Source organism: Carlito syrichta, unplaced genomic scaffold (assembly GCF_000164805.1).
Source record: "Carlito syrichta isolate Samal-C Ts95f unplaced genomic scaffold, Tarsius_syrichta-2.0.1 Scaffold289150, whole genome shotgun sequence".
Taxonomy (NCBI): Eukaryota; Metazoa; Chordata; class Mammalia; order Primates; family Tarsiidae; genus Carlito; species Carlito syrichta.
In genome coordinates, this window is record NW_007233246.1 from 1,241 (window position 1) to 29,049 (window position 27,809).

Sequence of the window (27,809 nt, forward strand, 5' to 3'; positions counted from 1 at the left end):
TTGCCTTACTGCCCTTAAGTAGACAGTAGACTTTCTGTGAACGTATGGTAAACTCCTGACTTCTTTGTACCTGTTGAAACGCCTAGTAAAAATTGTACGTATCTTTAAGTACCTTGTTAAACTTTATGCTACCAGCAGTAATCCACAGGTATGCCTGGCAGTTTGCATTGCATCAGTGTAGATTCTCTGTTACATCTTCCTTACTGTGTCCTGAGTTTAGAAAGAATCTTCTAAAAAAGAGATATAATTTGCCAAAGATTTCCCTGAAGTATTCATTCTATTCCATTATTTTAAGGTAATCTTTGATGGTGAAGAAGCAGTAGATGCTGGTGGTGTGACAAAGGAATTCTTTCTTTTGCTATTAAAAGAACTTCTGAATCCCATCTATGGAATGTTTACCTACTATCAAGATTCCAGTCTCTTGTGGTTTTCAGATACAGTAAGTTAGTGGTGCCACAGTTCACCAGATGGATTAAATTACACCTTGTTTTTGTTGCCGGACCAATCCCCTGACTTCTAACTTTGAAAAGTGAACATGATACAGATAAAAATTTTAAATGCCTAAGTAATGTATCCAACCTTCATTTATAACTATTGCCAAGACCTCATAGTGCATTTTGTCAGCCATCAGCCCCATTTCTATTTCTAGTAGTTCAGATGCTACTAGGTCTTATTAACTGAGAAGGGTAAAAGGAGCATGGTATGATAAATTCGTTTTATGAAACGTGGAAAGCCAGTAATCAAATGACATATTAACAATGACAATGTGTGTATGAATGCACATGCACATATGAGGGGGGACTTCCCTCCAAACCAGAATTTACTTATAAAAAATTGTGTACTCTTACATATTTAAACTTTAGTCACCTTCAGGGTACTCTTCATTTGATGCAGTATACCTATGGAGATGCTTTTTCCACTGCTCAAAGCAGTTCTCAAATTTGTCAGTTTTGATGCCTTTGAGTGCTTCTGCTGTTTTTTTTGTTTCACCTCTTCCACATCAGCAAAACGTTTCCCTTTGAGGACTTTTTTCATCTGGGGAAACAAAGTCACTAGAGGTGATATCAGGTGAATAGAGAGGGTGTGGCATGGGAGTCATGCTGTTTTTGGCCAAAACTGCTGAACACTCAGCATGGTGTGGGCAGGTGCACTCATAAATCATCCATGTGAAATGGGCAAATGTGTTGAAAGAATCTCCAAAAAAAAACATTCGCTGAAGCTGAACGCAGCTTCTCACAACAACGCTTGCTGGTACACTGATGCCAATGGGTTCCTAGACCTCTTACCTAGTGGGAGAGACTGTACTACAAGGGACCTGCCATCCAAAAAATAATTCTGTTTTTTGGGGGAGTCCCCTTTCATACACACACACACACACAAACACACACACACAATACACATAATACAAATGCTTCATTTTTGAAAATTCAATAGAAGAACTAAGTTTTAAAAGGCATTCTAATTTCAGCTAGACTATAGTTTATTTTCTGTCAGGGCTTTTTTCCTAACCTGCATTGTCCGAAAAGGTAGCCACTAGCTACATGTGGCTATTTAAATTTCTTTTAGTTAAAATTAAATAATACTAAAGATTCATTTGCTCAGTTGTGCTAGCCACATTTCCAGTGCTCAGTAGACACATGTAGCCAGTGACTGCCACAGGAGATGGCACAGAATAGACTGTTTCCATCTTGTCTGAAAGTCCTGTTGGATGGTCTTGCTCTAGGTGACTATGAGCTGTTGTCTCTAGGTAAGCAGTAAAGGCTTAACATTGTCTACATTGCATCTTTGGGTGGTAACTGAGCTTTTGTCAGGTGTGTTTCTGTGCTTCAGAAGATAACTAAATATGAATGAAGCCTTTATTCTTTTATATTGAAAATATTTTGAGGTAAATAGTAGAATGTTTTGAGGACCACAAATACGGCATTTCTTTTTGACACATTTGTATCCATCCTAAAAAGTGTTTTGTAGAGCACAACTGGTTTCACTTGATTGGCATAACCTGTGGCCTAGCCATCTACAACTCCACGGTGGTTGACCTCCACTTCCCCCTGGCTCTCTACAAGAAGCTGCTGAATGTCAAGCCTGGTTTGGAAGACTTAAAGGAACTGTCACCCACTGAAGGAAGGTACAGAGCTAAAGGGAGAGGTGACTGGTGTGGAGAACTGTTCTGGCTGCCTCTTACAAAGGGATTGAAGGTTGAAAATACCATTTGTACAAGTTGGAGATTGTTCAATTCTGTGGCTAGACTCTGTTGTGTATGTTTTGTCTTCAGACATAGCTACACAGTTGTTTGCTAGAAGCACTGCCTGTGTTACTGTAAGGGCAGAGGGAGAAAGATAAAGAGGAAGAAGAGTTGTTTAGGATTACAAGTAATCTCTGCCTTTCTAAAGATATAAGGAAGTCGAGTCTTGTCATGATCCAGAGATAATGGGGAAGAGAAGATTGAACAGGGAGACTTTTAAAAAAAAGTTTATTTATATGTAATTTACATGCAATACAATTTATTCATTTAAAGTGTACAATTCTGTGACTTTTAGTGTATTCACAGAGTTGTGTGACCATCATCACAATAAATTTTAGAGTGTTTTCATCGCCCTAACAAAACCTGACATCTTTTGCCATTATCTTCAGCCTCTTCACCCCCAGTCCTGGGCAACCACAGACCTTTCTGCCTCTGTAGACTTGCCTACTCATGCAGTGTATGGTTCTTTGTGCCTGGTGTCTTTTACTCAGTGTGTTTTAAAGGTTCGTCCATGTTGTAGCATGTGTCAGTACAGTGACCCCTTGATGTCTGAGGGCAGTTGGTCCCAGGAACCCCTGAAGATAACAGAATCCACGGGTGTTCAAGTCCCACAGTGGCCCTGCAGAAACCCAGGGATATGAAAAGTCAGCCCTTCTTCTCCCCAGGTTTCACAGCCCGCAAATACTGTATTTTCTTTTTCCTTTTTTTTTTCCTCTTAATTTTATTTTTTGAGTCAGGGTCTCACTCTGTCATCCAGAATGGAGTGCAGTGGCACAATCGTGGCCCACAACAGCCTTGACCTCCTGGGCTCAGGTATTCCTTCTGCCCCAGCTTCCTAGTAGCTGGGACTACAGGCACACGGCACCACACTCGGCTGATTCTTTTATTTTTTTGTAGAGATGAGGTCTTACTATGTTGCCCAGGCTGGTCTCAAACTCCTAGACTCAAGCAATTCTCCTATCCTGGCCTCCTAAAATGCTGGGATTACAGGTGTGAATCACCACACCCAGCCTTCTTTCTTTTTTTAATTAAAAAATATTTTTACTGATACATAGTAGATGTACATATTTGGGGAGTACATGTGATAATTTAATACATTATATAGTTTGTGTTATATCTCAAATCAGTGTATGCTAGGAACACTTGAATTATGCTCTTCTAGTTATTTTGAAATACACAATAGATTATTATAAGCTATACTCACCCTACTAGTCTACCAAATGCTAGGTCTTAGTCCTTCTAGCAAACTGTATATTTGTACCCATTAATCAACCTCTCTGCAAACAGCATTTCTTTTTTTTTTTTGAGTTGGAGTCTCACTCTGTCACCCAGACTGGAGTGCAGTGGTTGCTCCTGGCCACCGCAGCCTTGACCTGCTGGGCTCCGGCGATCCTTCCGCCTCAGCCTTCCAAGTAGCTGGAACTACAGGTGTGCGCCACTACACCCGGCTAATTTTTGATTTATTGTAGAGATGAGGTCTCACCAAGTTGCCCAGATGGGTCTCAAACCCACGGACTCAGGCAGTCCATTCACCTCAGCCTCCCAAGGCATGGGATTACAGGCTGAGCCACCGAGCCCAGCTAGAATGTATTTTCTTGAGATCTAGGGTGTGACTGTTGTTGGCATAAACATATTCTTCTTTTAAGAGCACATTTTCTTCAGTGTTCCTTAGTGTTGATTCCTATGTAGATGAGACAGCTCTGTGCGTGTGCGCGCGTGCGTGTTCTCTCTCTCTCTCTCTCTCTCTCTCTCTCCTTCTCTCTCTCATTTTACTAATGCATAAGCCATTGAAGCCAGTCTGGAAGGCCCCTGAAGTACTGTCTCTACACACACACACACACACACACACACACACACACACACACACACACACACACACACACACTTCCAAGCCATAGCAGGGTTAAGAGGACATAAGTCTGTCAGACTTTTTTAAAAGTCCCTGAATGTGTTCATAAATCCCGTAAGATTTGCCAGTAAGAAGATAGAACAATTAATGAATGTTTTACAGGTCTACTGCCATAATTCTTTTGTTCATTCTAGAATCTTCTTTCATAGTTTTTCCCTGCCGGTGACCTAAACATGTGGCTGAACTAGAAACACTATTGCAGTGTCTGATTTGCCTTTTTTTTTTTCTCTCATTCTGTGATTAGGAGTCTTCAAGAGCTTTTAGATTATCCTGGAGAGGATGTAGAGGAGACTTTCTGCCTCAACTTCACGGTAAGCGTTTCCACAGTTCACTTTTGATTGTGGCTGTCTCTTTCATCATGCTTACAAGTCATTATTAACATGAGTTCTTCTCCATGTTCTGCATTCTTCTTCAAAGGATGACGTCAGATGCTTCTCTGAATCACATTATTTTAGTTATAGTGCCTTGACTATTACAGGAGTCCAGTGAATGTGTTGAATAAATGAATGAATGATCTGTGTACTTATGAAAATTACTGAAGCATTAATCCTCTCTATTCCTGACATGTGCATGATATTTCTTTTCTAGAGTTCATGTCATTTCTCTTTGATTGTATTTATTGGACACTCCATGTCTTAAAACAAAAGATGGCCGGGCTCAGTGGCTCAGCCTGTAATCCCAGCACTAGGTGAGTGGATTGCCTGAGCCCGTGGGTTTGAGACCAGCCCGGGCAACTTGGCAAGACCTTGTCTCTACAATAAATACAAAATTAGCCAGGCATGGTAGCATGCACCTGTAGTTCCAGCTACTTGGAAGGCTGAGGCCAAAGGATCGCCAGAACCCAGCAGGTTGACACTGGGGTGGCGACAGAGTGAGACTCCAACTCAAAAAAAAGAGATGTTTTTTAAGGTGCTATTGTTTTCTGACTCAAGTTCTCATGATCTTCTCAAGAATTTTCTGTAGTAATAAATAGCCGTGAAGCTACATTTGTTCCTAAAGCCTCTCACAGGCATTTGGGTTCTAGAAAGATCAGTGGCAAACAAAATTGAAGCATTTCTCTGTTCCACCTTAAATATAGATCTGCCGAGAAAGCTATGGAGTGATAGAACAGAAAAAGCTGATACCAGGAGGAGACAAAGTGACTGTGTGCAAGGATAACAGGTTAGTCTTGACCTTGGACTGTTGCAGACATTGCTGCTTCATTTCTCGGCAGTTTGACTTTTAAGACCAAGATTAAAATTACATTTTAATCCCCTCTGCAGAAGCGGTAGGGGTGATAGAACAAGAATTTGCAGATTTTAGAGTTTTTAATAGTAGGGCAAGTACCAGACCTGAAATCAGGGGATAACTTTTATTTCTAGATATACTGTTATTGACTTTGATACCGAGCAGGTTACGTCAACTGCTTGGTCTCAGTTTTCTCATCATAAAATCATGATTTTAATAACTGCCCTCTCTACTTCATGGGATGGTTGTGAGAATAAGTTAGATAATTTATAGGAAAATATTTCAGAATGAATGAATTCTTAGCGTCTAGCACAGGATTTCTAGTATCTAGCAAAAATCCTAAAAAAAATGTGTTAAATAAGTGAATGTTATAAAAATGCTTACTATTACTGTTATTTTACTGCTCAAGAAGTTGTAGTATGAGTTTTAAATTAAGTTATTCTTTCTCCCTCATGAAAATTAACTACATCTGATTTCTCAGGATGGCTCACATTCTCTGAGTTATCTGTTTAAATGAGAAAAGATAGTTGATTTTATTGAATTTCTTATAAATTATGATGATCCTCATATAAATGAATTCACTTTACAAACGAGTGCCTATTGTGTGCCAGGCATGTTGCTAGGTATAGGAGAGCAATAGCATCCATTCTCAAGAAGCTCAAGATTGGCCGAGCGCAGTGGCTCAAGCCTGTAATCCCAGCACTTTGGAAGGCTGAGGCAAGAGGATTGCTCAGGATTGTTCAGGGATTTGAGACTAGCCTGGGCAACTTGGTGAGACCTTGTCTCTACAATAAATAAAAAAATTAGCCAGGCGTGGTGGCACATGCCTGTAGTTCCAGCTACTTAGAAGGCTGAGATGGAAGGATCGCCTGAGCCCAGTAGGTTGAGGCTGTGGCAGCCATGAGCATGCCACTGCACTCCAGCCTAGACTCAGACTCAGGGAAAAAAAAAAAAACTCTAGATTAGTTGAGAAGGGCTAATATACTCAATGATTGCAGATGGATGATATGTTTTAAAGGAGTCCTAGGCCAGGTGCCATGAAACTAGAGTGAGAGGCTGCACTGGGGGACACTGAAGAATGCACTGGGGGAAAACATTTTAGGTACAGGGAATAATGTGAGTCAGGACTCTCCAGTTTGACACATGACAGAGATTGTTGAGTACTTGTGGGGTGAGGACTAGTGATAGATGAAGAGTGGGTGCGATAGCGTCAGAGTGGAGGTCCCTAAGGCCTTGAATGGGGCTTGGACTAGGACATGGTTGGTCTCTGTTTTAGAAAGATGACTTCAGTGATTGTGTAGAAATGGACCATGTGCAAGGAGACCCATTCGAAGACTTTTTAAAGGATGGTGAAGGCCAGAATGAGAGTAGTAGAACACTGAGTTGTTCATGTGTGGGCTATAGAATCAATAGGAGCTAGTATCTCGTTATATGAGATAAAAACCCAGAATTTATTTATAAAACATTGTGGATTTATTCTTACTTGTTTAAACTTCAGTTACCTTCAAAGCAGTCTCCGTTTGATGCGGTGCACCTATTGAGACACTTTTCCCACTGCTCAAAACAGTTTTTGAACTGTCAATTTTGATGCCTTTGAATGCTGCTGTTTTTTGTTTTACCTCTTCCACATTGGTGAAACGTTTCCCGTTTAGAACTTTTTTCCTCTGGGGAAACCAAAAAACCAAGTTGCTCAGGTTGAGATTGGGTAAACAGGGAGGGTGGGGCATAGGGGTCATGCCGTTTTGGGTCAAAACCTGCTGAGCACACAGAGCAGTGTGGGCAGGCGCATTTGTAAACCACCCATCATCAAATGGGCAAACATGTTGAAAGAATCCAAAAAAATGTTACTGAAGCTGAACGCAGCCTCTCACAATGCTAGCTGGTGCACTGATGCTGATGGGTTCCTGGAACCTAGCGGGGGAATGTCTGAACTACAGGGGGCCTGCCCTCCAAAAAAATAATTCCCTTTTTGGGGGGACCCCCTTGTATATGAATAGCATGAGAAAGACATGTATTGATAACAATGCTGAAGTTTCTAATTCAAACAACTGACTAATAGGAAACAGACTTTATAAAGCAGGTTTGAGGAGGGAACGTTCCATTTTGAATATGTTGATTTTGACATGTCTTTGTGATACCCAGGCAGTATGTTTAGAGTAGAAAATTTACATCTCTCAATAAAGAAGTCTTATGTGAAAATTTTATTAGTTTAATTACTTATGCCAACTTCAATCACCAGGGAGTTCGAGGTTGCATACAAGAACCACCAAGAAGGAAATGGTCAAGTAAAACAAACACAAAACACAGACAAGGGAACTGTGTATCCTTAGAGGTGTCTCCTTGAGATAAGGATTTGAGCATCATGATCACAGAGGCTAAAGTGAAAGCCTCTTGACTTTAAGGAAGAGCGAGTAGAGGGTGAGGAGAGATGAGAGATGGGGGTTGTGAGGGAGGGAAAGCAAGGTTTCATGGGAGCTGTGGAAAAAGTTACAGATATAGAGAAACTAGCTTCAGTTTGTAAGCATGCAGGGAGAAAAACTACTCGCTCTGGGCTTCCTTTGGCTGCTTCCTCTGCATGGTTGCAAGGGTGCTGTCAGAGATCCTAGGAAATTCACTCTACCCAAGTGATCTGTCTTGGTTTCCTTCTGTAAATCTTCCCTTTTGAAAATAGGAATGATAGAACAACTGACAGACTTCTTCCCTTCTCTGGCATTTTAAATAACAACTAGAAAATAGTATGATCTAATGCAACATTTAGTAACCATTTTTGACATATAAACCTTCCAGACTGTCCAGGAAGCTTCAGCTGTGGGCAAAGTATGAGCTGCTATGTTAGAGTTAAGTGAACACAGAATCTGGTGAACACCCAACAAAAATGGCTTCAGAGGATAATACTACCTTGGCTCTAGAAATCTCATATGAAGGCTAGTCTTGTCTCAAAGTGTTCAGTCAGAGCTGTTACTTGATAAGCATCTCTTGATACTGAAAGCAGTTTCCTTTATCTGTATATTGTTGGTACTTTTGTTAACAGCAGATCGTTTATTTGCAGGAAATTTTTTTCTTAGTAGGAGCAGGCTTATTATTCCATATAGTCTGACAGTGCTTTTAGAATTGAGACATTTGTGGCAGATCACCAAGTGGATTTGTAGTCTTGGATGATTTGTCTTCCCTCTTGGTTTTGGTGATTGCTTTATAACATAGTATATGTATGTGTGTACCTAAGTGGGTCTAAGTGGGTACATACATAGACTTTAGTCTTTTAAAGGATGTCTTAGCTTTTGCATCAGATATCAGGCATGATGATGTGTGCATCATGTGTTAGAAGCTAGCAATGGGAAGGTGGGCAGCCTGAGGAAGGGGAACATTCAGAATGTTCCAGTACTTCGGTGAGTCATCCTAGTATGTGGGTGTGACATAAAGACTGGGAAATGAGTGATTTGGCTTAGGCATGGGCGATTTATGACACAGTCTGCAGTTAAGGCAGTTGTTAACACTTACAACTCCTTTTCATATCTTATATCAAGTTATTTCTCTTAGTGTACTTTTTGTCTCTTTTTTGTTCTCTATCTCTGTCTCTTTCTGAGTCTGAGTTTTTCTCTCTGTCTCTCTGCTTCTCTCTCCCTGTTACCCTCACTGTCTTTTTCCTTATTCAGCAGACATTTCTTTGAATCAACCATTAATTGACTCAACAGTTGCAAGAGACACTGTGAGGAATACTAAAACATGACACAGTTTGTTTAGGGCGATAAGCTGTTCTCACATGTACCCATAAATGGAATATGCAGACTAAATTGAGTGACTGAATCTGAAGGCGTCAGAGAAACCGGCTTGGGCAGATGCATCTGGGAGGACAGATATATGGGAGAGAGCTATGTTTGGAAGCCCACTAAGATCTGGATACTAGAAAGTAGAGAAGAGGGCATGAGAATGGAAGGTGCTCTGTAAAGTGGTAGATAAATCTGGTTTGTCATTTCAGGCAGAGAAATTTTGATTGCCAATATACTCTGTTAGAGATTAATGTCTGGAGCCAAGCATGGTGGCTTATGCCTATAATCCCAGTACTTTGGGAGGTAAAGGCAAAAGGATTGCCTGAGCCCAGGGGTTCAGAACCAGCCTGGGCAACTTGGTGAGACCTTGTCTCTGCAATAAATAAATAAATAATTAGCCAGGCATGGTGGCACATGCCTGTAGTTCCAGCTACTTGGAAGACTGAGGCAGAAGATTGCCTGAGCCCAGCAGGTTTAGGCTGCAGTAGTTGTGATGGTATCACTGCAATTCAGTCTGGGTGACAGAGTGAGACTTTGACTCCCTCCACCCTTCTTCCCCTCCCAAAAGAAAAAAAGTCTGAAACAGCTTCAGTGTTCATTGGAAGTTTAGGTTTTGACTTTTCAGAGACACTAGCACTCACTGAACACATAGTGAGCTCATCCATGCTGCTCTAGGGACTGCTGGACATGTCTGTGTCACTCGGTGATAAGTAGAGGAACTTATTACTGTCACAGTTGCTTGTTCATCTTTGTTCAGGAGACTGGGTGGCTAGTAAACAACAGAAATGCATTTCTCACAGTCCTGGAGACCAAAAGTCCAGGTCAGGATGGCAGCATGACTGGGTCTGGTGAGGGCCCTCTTCCAGGCTGCGTTCTGCTGGCTTCTCGGGTCCTGGATGATGAAAGGCAGCCCTGGTAAGCAAGCTCTCTCAGGACCCTTCCAACACACTCATCCCATTCCTGAGGGTTCTACCCTCACAGCTTCACCTCATCTAATCCTAATTACTTCCCAAAGGCCCCACCTCCTAATACCATCACATTGCAGGGCAGGGTCTCTGCCTAGGGATTTTGGGGAGAACATACACATTCAGTCCCTAGCACCGCCGAGCCACTTCCAAGGACCTAGGGTGGTTACTGCCACGCTATTTAATATAGCTGCTATGGTTAGCAAACACCAGAAAAAGACATACATAAATCGTTTTTCTTTTCATTTTATGCTGCACAAAATAGAAATCTTATCAGCAAAGTGCGTAGAGATCCTGGTAAGCAAGGTGGTGTGAAGTTGTAAAAGATGAGTCATTCTGGTTGTTACTTCCTCAGTGATGCTACCATCTCATCATTGGAGGTCCTGTATTATATGACTAAGGAAATGAAATGAAGAGCTGTGAGAATAATACCTGCTGAGTTTTTAACTTAGGCAGTGTATACATGGATACTGCTGGTACTGAAGCTGTTTTTGTTAACAGTAAGTAATGCCATGGCTGCCCTAGGGAGAAATGCCAGAGGAATGTCAAGTCTGTACCCATAATTTAATCCATCCAATTTGGTTTTAAAATTGCTTTCTATCCTTGGACAAGAGCTACACTGTCAAATGAGTGGGAGGCATCCAGGTAAAAGAACATCTGTGGCTGATGACTAGTGGCTACATCACAACCAAATCTTACCACAACAGGTAGTCACATCTGGATGATACTGTATCACATGACTGCTCTGGGCTAAGCACTTTTCACACTCTGTAACATGGTGTTGTTACCATTAATGAAATACCTGCATATAGTTCTAGATTCCCCCAGATTTACCTCAGTGCAATGCCTTTAAATGAAATGCAATTGCTATCTTCCCATTTCCCCGTCTTAAAAGACACACACACATATACCCACACACATACACACATACACGCAGAATAGTAAAAGAACCATCCAGTGAGAACTGCCAGGATTAAGATAAGTGCTCTATAGGGCATGTAGATTCCATGGTAAGAACCTGAGAATAAAACGCATGCATGGCGAGCACTTCTAGCTCTTAAGACCTGCTGATGCTCAGAGGCTGCCAGACTTGCTGATCTCCCATGTAGTCTGCAAAGGACACCGTCTTTAAGATTTGCACTATATTTGCACATTTTTTATTACAGGTTTTTATTCCAGGAATGGCACATAATTAAAAGGTCCGGCACAATTCTTGAGTGCTTACCATGTACTTTACATATAAGCCTTCCCATTTTACAGATGAGAAAACTGAGGCACTAAGAGGCCCAAGTCACTTGACAAAGGTTACACAGCTGGGAGTGCGGGGTTCAGAGCCTGGTGGTTGAGACAGAGATGGGTTGTGCTCACGAGCATAAATGTGCTGCCTTGTAGAGACCAAGGCCTGACCTCCTGAGCTTCTGCCCCCTTCCGCACCCCGGAAGAAACATGACTGTGAAGTGTTGGCTGTTTCCCCTTTGTTTTAAAACAAAGTTGACATGGTTATAAACATACTGTATACGTATGAAATTGAATGTCTGAATTTTTGAACTTAGGTGAAGACAGTGATTATATTACAAAGAGGACACCTGTAAAGGATGGGTGTGTGGTCTGCTATGTGAATGTGTATTTTCTGCTTCTTCACTCTTGACCTGTTTGTGTGTTCTTTTCTCTGTCTCTCTCCCCCACCCCCACCATTTTTAATAAGATGATATCAGATATCTTTTGTGTATTAAGGGAGTTTTTGCTTTTAAAATTGCTATTTAATGATAAGATCCCAAGTGTGAAATTGAATTAAAGGGTGTAGCATTTGGAATCTGTTGATATTTTTGCTAAATTGATTTTGCTAATGAATTATACTTGCTTATTTATCATCAGTGTATGAAAGTATCCATTTCGCTTAGTCCTTTTAAACACTGTGTGCCTTCTCTCTTTTTAAAAAACTGATTTAATAAGAAATTCAATCTCATTTTTGAAAGTTTTGCATTTTTTCACATATAGGCTACTTTACATATTCTATACAATATCAATCCATTTAACTGCTATTTATCTCTAAAATAGTTGTTTTTTAAAAAATGAATTAAATAGACACACCATTGTGAATGTACAAAATGCCACTGAGTTGTTCCCCTTGAAATGGTTAATTTTATGTTATGTGAATTTCACCTCAATAAAGAAGTGTTTGTGTATGTGTACATGTGTACATGTCTGTGTATGCATGGTTTGTGTACATGTGTGTACCCATATACATGTCTGTGTGTATGCATTATTTATGTACACATGTGTACATGCATACATGTCTGTATTTGCATGGTTTGCACACGCATGTGTACATGTGAATGCCATGTGTCTCTGTATGCGTTACGTGCATGTGTGTACATGTGTTCATCTGTGTATGCATGATTTGTATACGTGTGTGTACATGGGTATGTGTCTGTGTACATGTGTCTCTGTGTATGCACTGAGTACAAACACTTAGGGCAGTGGCTGTGGCATGCTGTGCCTGCTGCACAGTGGCATCTGTGTGCTACAGCTTTCTGCATGATACTAAGGGAGCTGGCTGAGCGTGCATCACATGCTGCCTTTCTGTCTGCCAGTTATTTTGTGCTTTGACTCATTTTGTCCTATAACAGGTTAAAAATGGTTTATGAGTGACAGTGTGTGGTTTGCTTTGAAGCGAGGGTATCCTGCTGGATGTTAATGTCGCAGGTTTTATGGCTGCCTGAGGAACTCTCCAGTAAGCAGTCTGGGAAACAGAATAGAGGACAGCCCCATTAGGAAATGGTAGGAGTCACTTGCTATCATGAAGGGCATCATAAATATCCCTGTATCCTTAGAGAAGTGACCAACAGGGGTACAAGTGGTGGCTAGAAAACCCGGTAGCTAAAGTCTTACCGTAAACAGAAGACTGATTGCTGGCCAGGGCACACAGCTGGGGATGCATGTCTCTGGATCTTGCTTGAGCCTGGCTTGCCTGGTGCCATGGGCTAAAGAATGTGTCTTTTTGCCTCAAATAAGGTTTTCTGTCTTCTTTTTACAATAGTCTCTGATGTCCTTTACATATTTCTCTATCAAGACTAATTGTCTTATGATTTGTATGAACTCTATTAAGATTATTATCCTTTTGTCACCCATATGTATTGTCAATTTTATTCTATTTTTGCTTTTGAAAATGTTGAGTGTATGTCTTTAACTGTGTATAATTACTTAATTTTTGTGTTGCCATGTCTGATATTTCTTTTGGTCTAATATTAATCTAGTCTTTGCCTTTTCTGTCTAGTAATAGACATTTAATATATCTTCTTCAATGCAAAACAATTTCCATCATGGTAGAACAGGACAGTAAAATACAAAACAAAAACCCCAAAAACCATTTTAAAAAAATCTGTAGTCTGAGGTAAAAATCTAAACTGTTTACAAATTGCTACAAGGTTTTGTTTTTTTTTTAGCTGTTCTTAGAGGTGAACATTATGGTAATTATATTAAGTTCCAGATCCAATTTGGGTTTTGATTAGAATTTTGATAAATTAAAAGTTAATTTGGGAAGAACTGACACTTGTGATATTCAGTCATATTATCCAAAGGCTTGTTACATTTCTGTTTTTTCTTTTCACATAGGATATACACATTTTTTATTACAGATTTTTGTAAATATTTTGATTTCTTATTTCTACTATGAAAGAGAGTCTTTCCTATATATTTTGATCATTATTAGTACCTAGAAACAGTTATTGAATTTTGGTTATTTATTTGGTAACTGATAAGTTCATCAAACTTACTGAATTGAATTGTTTTTAGTTGAAGTAACAATAAAAATTTTCCTGCAAAAAAAAATTGCCTGCAAAAAAATTTTCCTAGTAATTACACCTTTAGTCACAACTTAGTCATTTTTTCTATTTTGCTTGATCTACATATTAAATGAAAATATGAAATGAGGCTTCTCTCATTCCTGGAGAAATGAATATTAAATCTTATTACATTTTTTCTCTACTAAGGTAATCATGATTATTAGAACTTCTATGTAATATAATATCTTAATTTCCTTTTTTGATTGGCCTGGCCATAAGGAAGATTAACATTACCTTCAGGTTGTTTGTACTCAATTGTTGCACAGGCCCTTACACAGTAGCAACAGGTCAGTACTTCCATTCCCTACAGAAAAGCAGTAATTTTGCTTCTTTGTAATTTTAACCCTTAAGGGAAATGGAAGAAAATGGCATCAAATTTCAATTTTTTTTGGAATCTAGTTAAAAAAAAAATTGTTTTGCTTCATCAGAATGCCCAAATATTTTTAAAGAATAGCATCTTTAATATATTTATAATGTCACATTAATAGTCTTTTTCCTTTCTGGGGAAAAAATCAAAACCTGATTTTATACTGAAGAAACAAAATCGAGATAGTTTATTTTGAATTTCTTGTGTTTCTGAATTAAAGGCCACATTCTTCATCATAAGGAACCATAAACATAGGGCCACAATAACGTCCATGTTCTCCCCTTTTGTAATGGGAGAGAAGGAGGATTAACTTTCTAATCTGTCTTTATACTTCATGTAATAGTAATAGCTGAAAATTATTCAGCACTTAACTGTGTGTCAGACATTGTTCTACAGGCTTTACATTTATTAATTTGTTCTTTATAGTAACACATGAGGAAGGGACTAATTGTATTCCTTTTTATAGAGAGGAGAAACTGAGCACTGAGAGTGTTAGCTGAGTTGCCCAGGGTGCCTTACTAAAAGGCAGAGCTAGGATTTGAATATAGGCAGTCAGAGTACCAAGTCTTTTTTTTTTTTGAAAATATTGTTTTATTAACACCACAGTGGTAAACAACTTTATGCTTATGTTTCTTTATAGATCACTGGCTCACACATAATTCAAAACCCACAAAGAAGCTAAGAGTCTTTACATTAAATATGTTCTTCCTAAAAATCCTTTCTGTATGCCAGTCTATCCTCAAGCAGTAAAATTTGATTATGCACCATTTTATATTTAATATGTCACATTTACATAGCAAAATAATGAAGGCACAGCTAATACAAGCAAACTCAAACCCTTTCTACTTCTGAGCTGGGGTTAGGGGCACACACTTGGATTAGTTCTTCAAGTATATATTTTTCCAAACATTAGCTTCAATGAAGGGTTCTGATGATTTTCACAGCTATACCCTAAAAGCTACATGACAGAAAGACTTCACAGGATCAAACGACATAACACTGGATACACATGCTTTACAGAGCTTGCTACATTCTACATTTCTTCAAGTAAATTAATACTAATAAAACACTAGGTAAGGGGATTTAATACTTAAACATTTGGGATATTTTTTACGCCTCTGTAAATAGACACCACCAAGAAAACACATAAAACATGAGATCATAACTAATGAATACACATGTTGACGATATTATACAGGCTTCACGCCCTCTCTTGGAACCATGTTGTTTCCCTACATTCAGTTATTCAGAACTTGAAATGGCAGTTTTCCCGGCCCCGTTAACAGCGGTGCGTGATCTGCGTCGCAGGCTTCCCCTATGCCATCACCCTTCTCTGAAGCGTCAGGCTGCTGTCTGGGTTACAAGAGCAAAGTCTGCGATGACGTTTTCCTGGGGTTCTGCTTCCTCTGCACTGCGAAATGTCAGGACTCACGAAATGCAAGGATGAGGCATCAGGAGTGCGTCTTGGCTCGGGGGTTCCGAGTGCCGCGTAATGACCGCGTGATGAATGGGGTTTAAGGTGACGTTCTCTGCATCCGCTCACACCCCTCGTGAGCCTCCGTTCTAGCCCTCCCCGAAGAAGTCATGGGAAGATAATGTTAAACTTAATTTGGTTTCCTTCAACGCCTTTTGGTAGATAGATCTTATCAGGTTAGAAATGAAAGTCAAATTTGAATCGGGCTGACCAGGATCTAATTGATCTCTTTGAGGAATGTCTGAACGGATTCACATTGCATTTTGGTCAAAAACCTGAGCCTCGAGTCCACCCATATTTGGAAAAAAAAAAAAAAAGGCTGTGTTCTCCGCCGGTCCCCCCGCGACCATCCCTGCCCCTTACTTCTTGGCATCGTCAGGCATCTCGTGGGCACCCGCATCCTTCGCGCGCGCGGCCGCCCCCGCAACAGCCTCCGCCGCAGCCTCCTCCTCCTCCTCCTCCTCTCCCTCTTCCTCCTCCTCCTCGTACTCCTCCTCCTCCTCCTCCTCGCCCTCCAAGGTCCACGCACAGCCCTCCATCTCGCCGGTGAGCTCCTGGATCTTGGCGAGCAGGGGCTTGTAGATGTCGTTGTACTTCTTCTCCAGGGCCTGGAATTCCTTGTCAAACTTGGCCTCGATCTTGTCGCATCGCTTCTGCAGCTTCTTGAGCGCCAGGACCCGGCATTTCACCGAGTTGGGCAGGCTCTCGATGAAGTCATTTTTGGGCTTGGTCGCACTCTCCGCGGGGGTCTGGGGCTCCTCGGCCATCTGCCCGGCCGCGCCATCCGCATCCCCCGCCGCGCCATCCGCATCGCCACCCTGCGCGCCGCCTTCCGCCATTACCTCCTCCGCAGCCTCCGCCGCCGCCGCCGCCGCCGCCTGGCTGGGTTCCACGGGGCTCTGGTTCTCCGAGTCGGCCATGATGGACGAGGACCGCAGAGATCTGGTGGCTCCCGCAGCGGCCCTGCTCCCGAGCTGGTCCGGGGAGATCTTGCGGATGCGGCAAGCGGCGGTGACGCGCGGCCGTGCGGTGACGTCGGCCGCGCCCCGCCCTGGCCCCGCAGCTCTCGACTGGCTTCCGGCGATCAGCTGATGGCCGCGCACACTGCACCAGTCCTCGCCTGGGCATCTTTGAACATCCTGTGCCCCCCCGCACACGTGGACCTGCTCCCCTGCAGCGCAGGGCCGGGATACGCCAGTGGGTGCCTGGGAAACTCCACTGGTACCTTGGAAACGCCAGTGGATGCTGAGCTGCTTCATGGCCTCAGCCTGATTGCCACGTTCCCCTTAATCCCACGCAAGCGCTCACACACCTGCCAGCGCCTGTGTCTTAGCCTTTGTCTCCTTTTTTCCGTAGCTGGTGCTGGTCACCTCTTAGATTCCTCCAAATTCTCCACCAGAAAGTTGAGGCAGAGATTTGAGTCCATCCTGCCCCTTTGGGGACCTGGGGTGCACTGAGTGGCTGGGGCCGCGTCCATGTCCAGTCTCCTTTCATGTAAGTCCCCTTGGTTGTCCCACACATACCTGACAGCACGTGCCCTGGTGGCAAGGTCGTCTCAGCAGGGTGAACCCTGGAAGCCGTTTGAAGAGATGTGGCTAGAAAGTCTCAGAACTTGGGGTATTCTCATATGTATTCTAGAAGGTTCTACAATATCTTTGGGCCGTGGGAAGTAATAAAGTTGAAGGAGGCTTTCTAAAGCATGGGGCTCAGGGCAAGGGCCCTCTCTTGTATGGTTGAGGCATGTGTTTAGCTCTGATCTACACCAGGGACACATACGCGTGTGTATACACACGACCATTATCCCCAAGGTGCTCCACGGCTCAGTGTCTGCTCTGTGGGGCTTGTGGTTTATATGTGAAAACTTTAAGGTCTTAAACAGCGAACTCTAATGGCAAATGATCTCTAATAGCAAAGTGAGTAGACGTTTTAGTTCTTTACTTTTATTAAGCCAAAATGAGAGTTTCTTATGTAAGGATTGGGGCCTACAAGTTGGATATGGAAGATAGATGATCCTTTCAAGTGATTCCTAAGGCCTGTGAATCTTAGAAAATAACTTCCCAAAGCACAGTTGGTGCCATCTTTTGGTTCTTGTGAATATTGAATTAGTTAATAACGTTAAAGCACTTAGTGCTGACACATAGCAAGCATTTGATAAGTTTTAATTTTTTTTCTTTTTTTTTCAATTTCTAGTTCTTTCAAAAATCGCCACACTGTCTTCCAAAGAGGTTGCACAGTTTTCATAGTTTTAATTTTTTCTTTTACAAAATATTGCATTTATTAATATGCAAAGATAACCTACAGTAATACTATCTCTTAGAAAAGGGCATCTTTGTGCTCCTCTTCAAAGAAAGTAACCATTTACAAAAGGCCCAAAGGCCCAGTGTATTCCCCAAAACATCCTTGTGATTCCTGTTGTCTATTTTACTTTTATTTTTTTTTTTGAGTTGGAGTCTCACTTTGTTTCCCTGGCTGGAGTGCAGTGGCATGCTCATGGCCACCATAGCCTTAACCTATTGGGCTCAGTCAATCCTTCGACCTTAGCCTTCCAAGGAGCTGGAACTATATAGGCATGCTCCACCACGCCCTGCTAATTTTTTGATTCATTGTAGAGACAAGGTCTTGCCAAGTTGCCCAGGCTGGTCTTGAACCCCTGAACTTAGGCAGTCTTCTTGCCTCTACCTCCCAAAGTGATGGAATTACGGGTCTCTGGCCTTATTTTACTTTCTTAATTCTGCTCCAGAGAATTTATTTTCTTCCTTCCTTGTTACCATTTGTAATGACTGGTTTTATTATTTAGGTTGAAATTTCAGTCTTGAACCTGACTGAATTTGATGTAATAGTATGCAGTGTCTACATTTGATCGACTGACGCTATATTCTGTCTCTCATCCATATACTTCGTACATCTTCTCTCGATAGCTGCAGCCACCTTGAGATTAGGAATGACTTTTTTCATTTTACAGATAATACACTCAGAAGCAGAAATATAAAGTGAAGATAGTATATTACTGTGTGTGTCACTTAATTGGCAGAATCAGAGGCAGAGAATGGGCCTTTTGTCCCCTATAGTTCAGAAGTTGTGACAGACCTAAAACAAAACAAAACAAAACAAAATTTTGCTTATTAAATCCATTTGACTTAACGTGCTTGAGGCAGATAGGGTGTACTCATCTTTCAAGATTTTTATATTCTCATGTCAACAGATCTTAAGACTTAGTGTTAAGCTAAGCTTATTATTATTAGGTTTATTGAGGCATAATTTACATATAGTAATATTCACCCTTTTTGGGGTGCTTTCACAAATGAATATAGAACAGTAACATCACACCCCTTGATTCTGCTGTGGCCTTCGCTCACTCCCAGCCCTGGTGTTCACTGATCTGTTTTCTGTCTCAATGATTTTGTTTTATCCAGAATTTCATATAAATGTAGTCATATGGAAACTCAAAAGCCTTTCGAGTTAGGCTTTTTTCGTTAGTATAGTGAATTTGAGATCCATCTGTGTTGTTGTGTATATTAATAACTTGTTCCTTTTTATTATTGAGTCACATTGTCATTTGTGTTTCTTTTTTGTGATTATGGATAATGCTACTATAATTGTTCTTCTACAGGTTTCTGTATGAACATATGTTTTTATTTCTCTTGGATTAATACCCAGCAGTGGAATTGCTAGATCCTCAAGTATATGTATGTTTGACTTTGTAAGAAGCTGCCACACTGTTTTTCAGAATGACTTGTCTTAGTCCATTTAGTGTTGCTCTCAGGAAACACCTGAGGCTGGGTAATTTATAAGGACAAGAGGTTTATTTAGCTCATAGTTCTGCTGGCTGGAAGGTTTAATTGGGCATCTGGTAAGGGTCTCAGGCTGCTTCCTCTTGTGGCAGAAGATGAAGAGGAGCCAGTGTATGCAGAGATTACACAGCAAGAGAGGAAGCAAGGGAGAGACTGAGAGAAAGGCAACGTGAGATCTTTCTAACAACCATCTCTTACGGGAACTAAAAGTGTGAGAACTCACTCACTGCCCCTAACCACAGAGAAGACATTAATTTATTTTTGAGGAATTCACCCCCATGACCCAGACTCCTCTGACTAAGCCCCACCTCCAGCATTGGGAGTCAGATTTCAACATGAGATTTGGAAGAGACAAACATCAAAACTATAGCTTGGCTGTGTCATTTCACATCAGCAGTGTATGAGAGTTTCAGCTGCTCTACATCTTTGCGAGCATTTGGTATTGCCAGGTTTTTGTTGCTAATCTAATAGCTGTGTAGTGCTGTCCTTAATGATGAATGGTATTGGGTATTTCCTGATATGCTTCTGTATCTTTCTTATATCTTCTTTGATAAAGTGTCTGCTTTAGTCTTTTGCCTCTTTTCTAAATTGGTCTTTCTGCTTCCTTGTTGAGTTTTAAATGTTCTTTATCTAGATGCAAGTCCTTTGTGACATATGTACTTTGCAAATATTTTCTTCTAGTTCATGACTTGTCTTTTCATTTTTGTAATAGTGTCTTCAAAAAGCAGAGTTTTAAATTTTTGATCAAGTTTATTTTATTAATTTATATTTTATGGTTTGTACTTCTTGTGTCATTCTTGTGTCTGCCAAACCCAAGGTTGCAAAGACTTTTTCCTAGAAGTTTTATAATTTTAGGTTTCACATTTAGGCTGTGATCCATATTGAATTAACTTTTGTATGGGAGGGAAGCATATGATGTCTTGTTGATCCAGCATCACTTGTTGAAAACAGTGCTTTTTCTCTATTGAATTGCCTTTGCAAATGTGTCAGGCATCAATTGACCTTATATGTATTGGCCTGTTCCGGGCTTTTTCTTCTTTTGCATTTATTTTCATTAGTCTGTGTCTGTTTTTTCACCAATACCACTTTTTTTTAAACATTTTATTTTATTTTATTTATTTATTTTTTTGAGTTGGAGTCTCACTCTGTCGCCCAGACTGGAGTGCAGTGGCCGCTCCCAGCCACTGCAGCCTCGACCTGCTGGGCTCTGGTGATCCTTCCGCCTCAGCCTTCCAAGTAGCCGGAATTACAGGCATGCACTACCACACCCGGCTGATTTTTTGATTTATTGTAGAGATGAGGTCTCGCTGCCCAGGCGGTTCTCGACAATCCACTCACCTCAGCCTCCCAAAGGCGCGGGATTACAGGCTAAGCCACGGAGCCCGGCCAATACCACTCTTGATAACTGTAGCTTTATAACATAAAGCCTTGAAATCTGTAATGTATGTTGTCTTTTTGTGTTCTTTTTCAAAATTGTTTTGACTCTTGTAGTTCCTTTGACTTTCTGGATAAATTTTAGAATCAGCTTCATAAGCTTTTAAAAATACCCTTACTATAGTTTGGATTCAGACTTCTAAAAACCATCAGCAGTATTTATAGTCTCTGTCCTTTTAATGGTATGTGCTTAAAACTCACATCAGCTTGTTAAGAGTTGTCTTTTTTTGTGGAGTTGATAGACTCTAGTGTGTAATTGGGGCTGCAGTAATACCTAGCTGTAAACACTGTAGAGCCCGTATGCGATCATATCTTTTTTTTTGAGTTGGAGTCTCACTCTGTCGCCCAGACTAGAGTGCAGTGGCCATTCCCGGCCACCACAGCCTCGACCTGCTGGGCTCCGGCGATCCTTCTGCTTCAGCCTTCCAAGTAGCCGGAATTACAGGCGTGCGCTACCACACCTGGCTGATTTTTTAATTTTTATTGTAGAGATGAGGTCTTGCCAAGTTGCCCAGGTGGGTCTCGAACCCGCGGGCTCAGGCAGTCCACTCACCTCAGCCTCCCAAAGCGCGGGATTTCAGGCTGAGCCACTGAGCCCAGCTGCGATCACATCTTTTTTTTGGCGAATTGTAACTTCCCACACAGCTGGAAATGCGGAGAAGCAAGACATGAGGAAGGGTGGCACCTCGGCAAGGTTGTTGGGAATGCAGGTCTGTATTCAGACTTCTGGCTTCCGTCTTTGCCCCAGCCCCCATGCTAATTGTTTATTTTGGACTCAGTTCTGAAACTGGAATGATAGTCATACCAACCTCAAAGGGTTGTTTTTTTCTTAATGTTTTTGTACTTTTATTTTTATTGAGATATAATTCTCATACCGTAACATTCACTCAAGGTAGTTTTGAATATTCGCTGAGATAATGTATATCTGAGGACTCACTGCAGTGACTGGCACCTTGTGAACACTCTGTAATTGTTCATTATCATTTTTTCTTTTAAAAAATATGACTTCATTTTTTAAAAATTGTTTTATTATAGAAATGTGAGATACAAGTAAGGATTAACTACATAAGCAAGCTGCATGCAGGTGAAGTTTGTGCCTCTAACTGGTCCTCACTTTCCCTGGTTTGGGAGCAGATACCCTTTGTGTTGTCACGTGTCCCCCTCCCTCCTTCCATCCCCTAGCATTGCCCAGTGACAACCAATCCCTCCATTGTGCTAATGTGATTAATGTTCAGAGCCCACTTATGAGTGAGAATGTGTGGTATTCAATTCTTTGTTTCTGTGATAGTTCACTTAGTATGATGGTCTCTAACTCCATTCAATTTGCAGTGAAGTCCATACTTTTTTTTTTTCTTTTTTTGAGTTGGAGTCTCACTCTGTCACCCAGACTGGAGTGCAGTGGCCACTTCCGGCCACTGCAGCCTCGACCTGCTGGGCTCCGGCGATCCTTCCGCCTCAGTCTTCCAAGTAGCTGGAATTACAGGCACGCACTACCACACCCGGCTAAGAAGTCCATAATTTTAATCTAAATAATCATACACAGAGGATAGAGAGAGAGAGAATGATAAGGTGGATGGGTCAAGATATAAATAGTGAATCTAGGTAAAGGGTATATGGAGTTCCCCAAATTATTCTTGCAGCTTTTCTGTAAATGTGAAATTATGTCAACATTAAAAGCTAAAAAAAAACCTTCTGGAAAGCCACCTGAAATTCCTCGACAGTGGTTGGAGCCAAGTTAATGTAGCAAAGTCCTTAAAATACCTTCTCTTGAAGAAGCATCCCCAGCTCCTCCTCTCACTTTTAAATTGGAGTTGGGCATGCTCTGGGAACGGCATGTCACCTCCTCATTTGGCATATGTGGCCTGCTGCTGTCACTGCATTGACATGAAAACGTGACATCTTCCTCAGTTGACAACCTTTGTTTCTCTCTGCTCAGCACCAGGCAGCATCTCCTCTGATGGCTGCAGACTCAACGTTGAGACTCCTCATTGGGTCTAGTCCTTCCTCACTGGTCTTAGTCCTCCCTCACTGTGTTTAGTCTGTACCATAAATTAGTAGGACCCAAGATGGTCATGCTCATAGCTGTTGTTCTGGGATTAGAGTCACAGTGATAGAAAGACAGAGAAAGCACATGCAGCCCATTCATACTGGTGTCCTAAGAGACCCTTCATTACATCTCTGGGGTTTTCTGATTCTTACTATAGCCAAAACCTGGTTCTTAGGTTTTTCTCTGATCTGTAGCTGCTGCATGATCTCTAACAACATCTCTTGGTTTATATTTTTTGCAGCCAAGCAATTGTCATCAATTATAATTGTCACGGTCATGTTTAGCTACCTGTCCCTCATCTGGAGGCAGCTTTAATTCCAAAGACCAAGGAAACAAGGGTCCCTTGTTTCTTTTTCTTCCCTTTTCACAATCCTGTCAGGCCTCCAGAGAGTCTGTCCCTGCCCTGTGTCTCTGGCCTACAGAGATGGGATGAGTGAGGGAATATATTTTAATGATCTTTTTCTGATTGTCCAACAGCAGCACTAGTGGGGATCTTGAGGTCTGTCTTGAGTCAGGGACTTTTAACCGGGAGGGTCGGCTTTCTCCTGTAACCTGCCTACCATCTGCACCTTTTACTGGATTAGGGAAGCCGCCAGACTGGGAATGGTCTGGGGATAGGAAGGCCTGTGAGCTGAGAAGATGGCAGCACAACTGTGACTTTTGGCTGGTTCCTAATAATGGCTTTCGAGTCTGGTACTCGAGCCCTGCCCATTGAGACAGCACCTCAGCCCTCCAAACACTCTCATCCGAGAGCTTCCGCTGTGATTGGGTGCTGTGATTGGGACGATTCTCACATTATTCATGAGTATGTCCCACCCAGAGCTGTAGGACCTTTAAAATTGAACATGTACTGAGCTTTAAGTAAGGAAACAGAGGCACTGGGAGAGGGGCAAAGGGTAACTGAGGTCACCTAGTGCCTCAGACCACAGTTGCTTAGGCATGTACAGTTTTCTATAACTTAGATATTTCATTATACATGGTCTCCATTTATTTAGGTTGGCTTGCTTGGATCATAAACATACCCTTTGCCTCCATGGAAATGCTGGGGAACAGAGCATGTGTGTGGTGTGTGAGTGTGTCTGAGTGAGTGTGTGTGTGCCTGTGTGTGTGTCTTCTGACTTGTTAGTGTGTAGTTGTCTATAACCATTTTAATGATCTTTTGCATTTCTGTGATATCAGTTGTAATGTCCCCCTTTTCGTTTTTTATTTTATTATAAGAATCTTTTCACTTTTTTTGTTGGTTAGTCTAGCTAATGGTTTGTGAATTTTGTTTACCTTTTAAAAATCAAATTTTGATTTCATTTATCTTGTGTGTGTTTTTCTGGTCTCGATTTTATTTCTGCTCTGATCTTGATGATTTATTTCCTTCTACTAATTTTGAGTTGGGATTGTTCTTTTCTGTTTCCCTGAGATTCATGATTAGGTTGTTTATTTGAAATCTTTCTACTTTTCTGCTGTAGATGTCTATTGCTATAAACTTCCCTTTTGTTACTACTTTTTCTATATCCCATAGGTTTTGGTATGTTGTGTTTCTATTTTCATTTGTTTCAGGAAATTTTAAAATTTTCTATACCATTTTTTTGGTCCATTCTTATTTTAAATGGATATTGAGTTTTGTTTCTCTAGATTTTCTTATTACAAGAAAATGCTGCAGTGCATATCCTTGTTCTCATCTTTCTGTGCACACATGTTACACCAGTTACAGTTGCTCTGGGTCACCCACCTGCTAGTAGATAGCAAGGTCAAAGGGTATTTACATTTTCTTTAGTTTTTTTTTTTTAATTGGAATCTCTGTCACCCAGGAGTGCAGTGGCATGATCATGACCACCCCAGTGTCAACCTGCTGGATTCTGGTGATTCTTCCACCTCAGACTTCCAAGTAGCCAGAACTACAGGCACACACTACCACACCTGGCTAATTTTTTATTTATTGTAGAGATGCGGTCTCGCCAAGTTGCCTGTGCTGGTCTTGAACCCGCAGGCTGAGGCAATCCACTCAAACTTGGCCTCCCAAAGTACTGGTATTACAGGCTGAGCCATCGAGTCTGGCCAGTATTTACATTTTCAACTTCTCTGGACAGAGACACATTTTCTCCCCAGACGTTTATGTTTCAGCTCACAGTGTACATGTGCACTCATGAGAGACTGAACATACCTGAGGACAGTGGCCAGGCCATATAGAAACCTAGAGCTCTGGCCCACAATCTACAGCAGCCTGCTCAGGAAACCAACCTTTTATCCTCACCAGGCAGCCCAGGAAGCCAGCCTGCCTTGAGGGAGACCTGCAGGAAGCCTGGCCGCTCTCTCTCTCCCTCTCATTGACTTCTGCGACAATGGGCCCAAGTTGACCAGGATTTGATGAATAACCGACAGCCTCCCTAACTTGTGTCCCCATTCCAACTTAGGACCCACCATACGAAGCTGAATACGTACCCTTAAGCAGTCACTTGGGATACCCTGTTACCCACGCACGGCTTTCCAGGTCAGCAGCCTCTGATCAGGCACCCCTGAAGCCTTCCCTTTGTTCCACTGTAAAGCTTTCCTCTCCTCTACTTGCTTTTGAGGCTCTGCCAGAGCATAAATGACAGTGGGTGACCCCCTTGCTGTAGTGTGCACTCAGCAAATAGCCTTCATTTTTCTCGTTTGGTCGGTCTTCGGTTATTCCATGGTGGCTATTTTTAGTTCTCGTGATTTCACAGTTTGTCTCCCACTAGTTGCATATAAGGCGCCCATTTCCCCACACCTGACTCGCCGCTGGTATCTTCTAATGTTTAAGCTCATGCCAGCCTGAGGTGTACGAGTGGCAAGTTGTCTTCATTTGCGTTTACCTGATCACTAGTGAGATGGGGCCATTATTTGAGATTTGCCAGAGATAGTTGCAGGGTTTATAAGAAAGAAGTTGTAAAATTGCCTTTTAAAATAGGTGAGCACTACTAGGTATCTATCCAAAGGAAAAGCAATCATTTTATGAAGACCCTTTGCCTGCTTGTTTGTTGCAGCACTATTCACAATAGCAAAGTCATAGACTCTACCGCAGCGTCCATCCATGGATGATTGGATTATAAATGTGATACATGTACATGCCTGCTATGAAACACTACTCAGCCATAAGAAGAATGAAACCATGTTTTCTGCAGCAACATGGATGGAACTGGAGGCTGTTGTCCTGAGTGAAATAACTCAGCAACAGAAAGTCAAACACTGCATGTTCTCACTTACAAATGGGAGCTAAACAGTGGGTCCACATGGACATCCAGAGGGGAGCAGTGGACACTGGAGACTCCAGAAGGTGGGAGGGTGGGATGGGGGTGAGGATGAGAAATTGTCTATTGGGTACAGCGTTCACTGTTCAGGTGATGGGTGCAGTAAAGCTGATATGCTTCACCACTGCACAATACATCCGTGTATCTAAACTGCATGTGTACCCCTTCATCCACAAAGATAAAATAAAATAGGTGAGGATACAAATATCAGGTGATTTAGTTTTATTTGTTTCTGAGAATAGGGGAAGTAGCCTAGACCTCTTATTTTAGACTTTTTTTTTTAAAGCAGAAAATGTCTTATTTTTTTCCTAAGCTAAATTTTTAAAAGCAGGACCTTAAACAAGATGAACATGGGAGCACCAGTTAGTAGCGTGGTTCTCCCTCCCTGGCTGCCTCTCCCACCCATCTCACCCCACCTTGCCCCAGATCACCTGAGACACTTGGTAGATTCTCGGCACTGGGACAGAGGGGAGGAGAGGAGAGCTGGTGACCTACACGAGGCCTTTGGATGCCTCCTAGTGTGAGAATTTGATGATGTTCCATTCCACATCACTCTCAACCTCATGTAGAAGGATGACTTTATAAACTCCTTATGACTTTGAGCTAAATGTCTTCTGTTTCTTTGGTCTTCTGGCAGGCAGGAGTTTGTGGATGCTTATGTGAATTATGTCTTCCAAATCTCAGTTCACGAGTGGTATACAGCCTTCTCCAGCGGCTTCCTGAAAGTGTGTGGCGGCAAAGTCCTTGAGCTCTTCCAACCTTCAGAGCTCAGGGCCATGATGGTGGGGAATAGCAACTACAACTGGAAAGAACTGGAAGAGGTGAGCACAGAAGACATCATCCCCATACTCTGGCAAAGCGGTGGCCACCCAGGGGTGTGCCCAGGCCCGGCCTCAGTCAAAAGTGCATGGCATTATAGAAGGATCTGGAGTCCCTGTGTCTCGGCACTTATTGCTTAGTCTCAAATGCAAATGGCGTATGATGTCCACTGTGATCATCTTCTGTAAGATTCATTTTTTTTCCTTTTGTCTTTTTTTGGACAGACTGCCATCTACAAGGGTGATTATTCAGCCACACATCCCACTGTGAAACTCTTTTGGGAAACATTTCATGAGTTTCCATTGGAAAAGAAGAAGAAGTTTCTCTGTAAGTATCAGTAATCTCAATATGGTATTTGTCCACATTTTAGTCTAACACACAGTGTAGGGTGACATACTCCACAAGTAATGTTTAACTCCTTTAGGTGGTAAAGTGCAAGTAATTAAATATGTTGATGCTTTTTGTCTTAATGGTATCTCAGGTCCAGCACAGATTGTGAGTCCCTACCTGTTACCTAACAGGAGGGACTGCAAGAAGAAAAGAAAGAAAAGAAGTATTTCACTGATTTTCAGTTCTAAACATACTAATTATTTTATATGTAAGTGATTCCTTTAAATGTTACATTTATGAAAGCAAACTGTTTGGATTAACCTTCCTTA

General features: G+C 41.7%; 2 protein-coding genes across 2 annotated transcripts in view; one reads left to right on the forward strand and one right to left on the reverse strand.

Annotated features, from left to right (window-relative positions):
* Positions 1 to 295: 295 nt before the first annotated feature.
* LOC103256245 (probable E3 ubiquitin-protein ligase HERC3) overlaps positions 296 to 27,809 on the forward strand; it is a gene marked incomplete at its 5' end in the record, with an annotated part of 32,345 nt that continues 4,831 nt past the window's right edge. The window contains 6 exons of the mRNA XM_008054149.1: positions 296 to 439; positions 1,959 to 2,125; positions 4,396 to 4,462; positions 5,230 to 5,312; positions 26,969 to 27,152; positions 27,375 to 27,477. Of these exons, the coding sequence (XP_008052340.1) occupies positions 296 to 439; positions 1,959 to 2,125; positions 4,396 to 4,462; positions 5,230 to 5,312; positions 26,969 to 27,152; positions 27,375 to 27,477 (748 nt within the window). The remainder of the gene's footprint in view (positions 440 to 1,958; positions 2,126 to 4,395; positions 4,463 to 5,229; positions 5,313 to 26,968; positions 27,153 to 27,374; positions 27,478 to 27,809) is intronic.
* On the reverse strand, positions 14,890 to 16,815 carry NAP1L5 (nucleosome assembly protein 1 like 5). The gene has a single exon (XM_008054143.2). It carries the CDS (start codon positions 16,714 to 16,716, stop codon positions 16,156 to 16,158), a length of 561 nt encoding a protein of 186 aa, XP_008052334.1. The 5' UTR covers positions 16,717 to 16,815; the 3' UTR covers positions 14,890 to 16,155.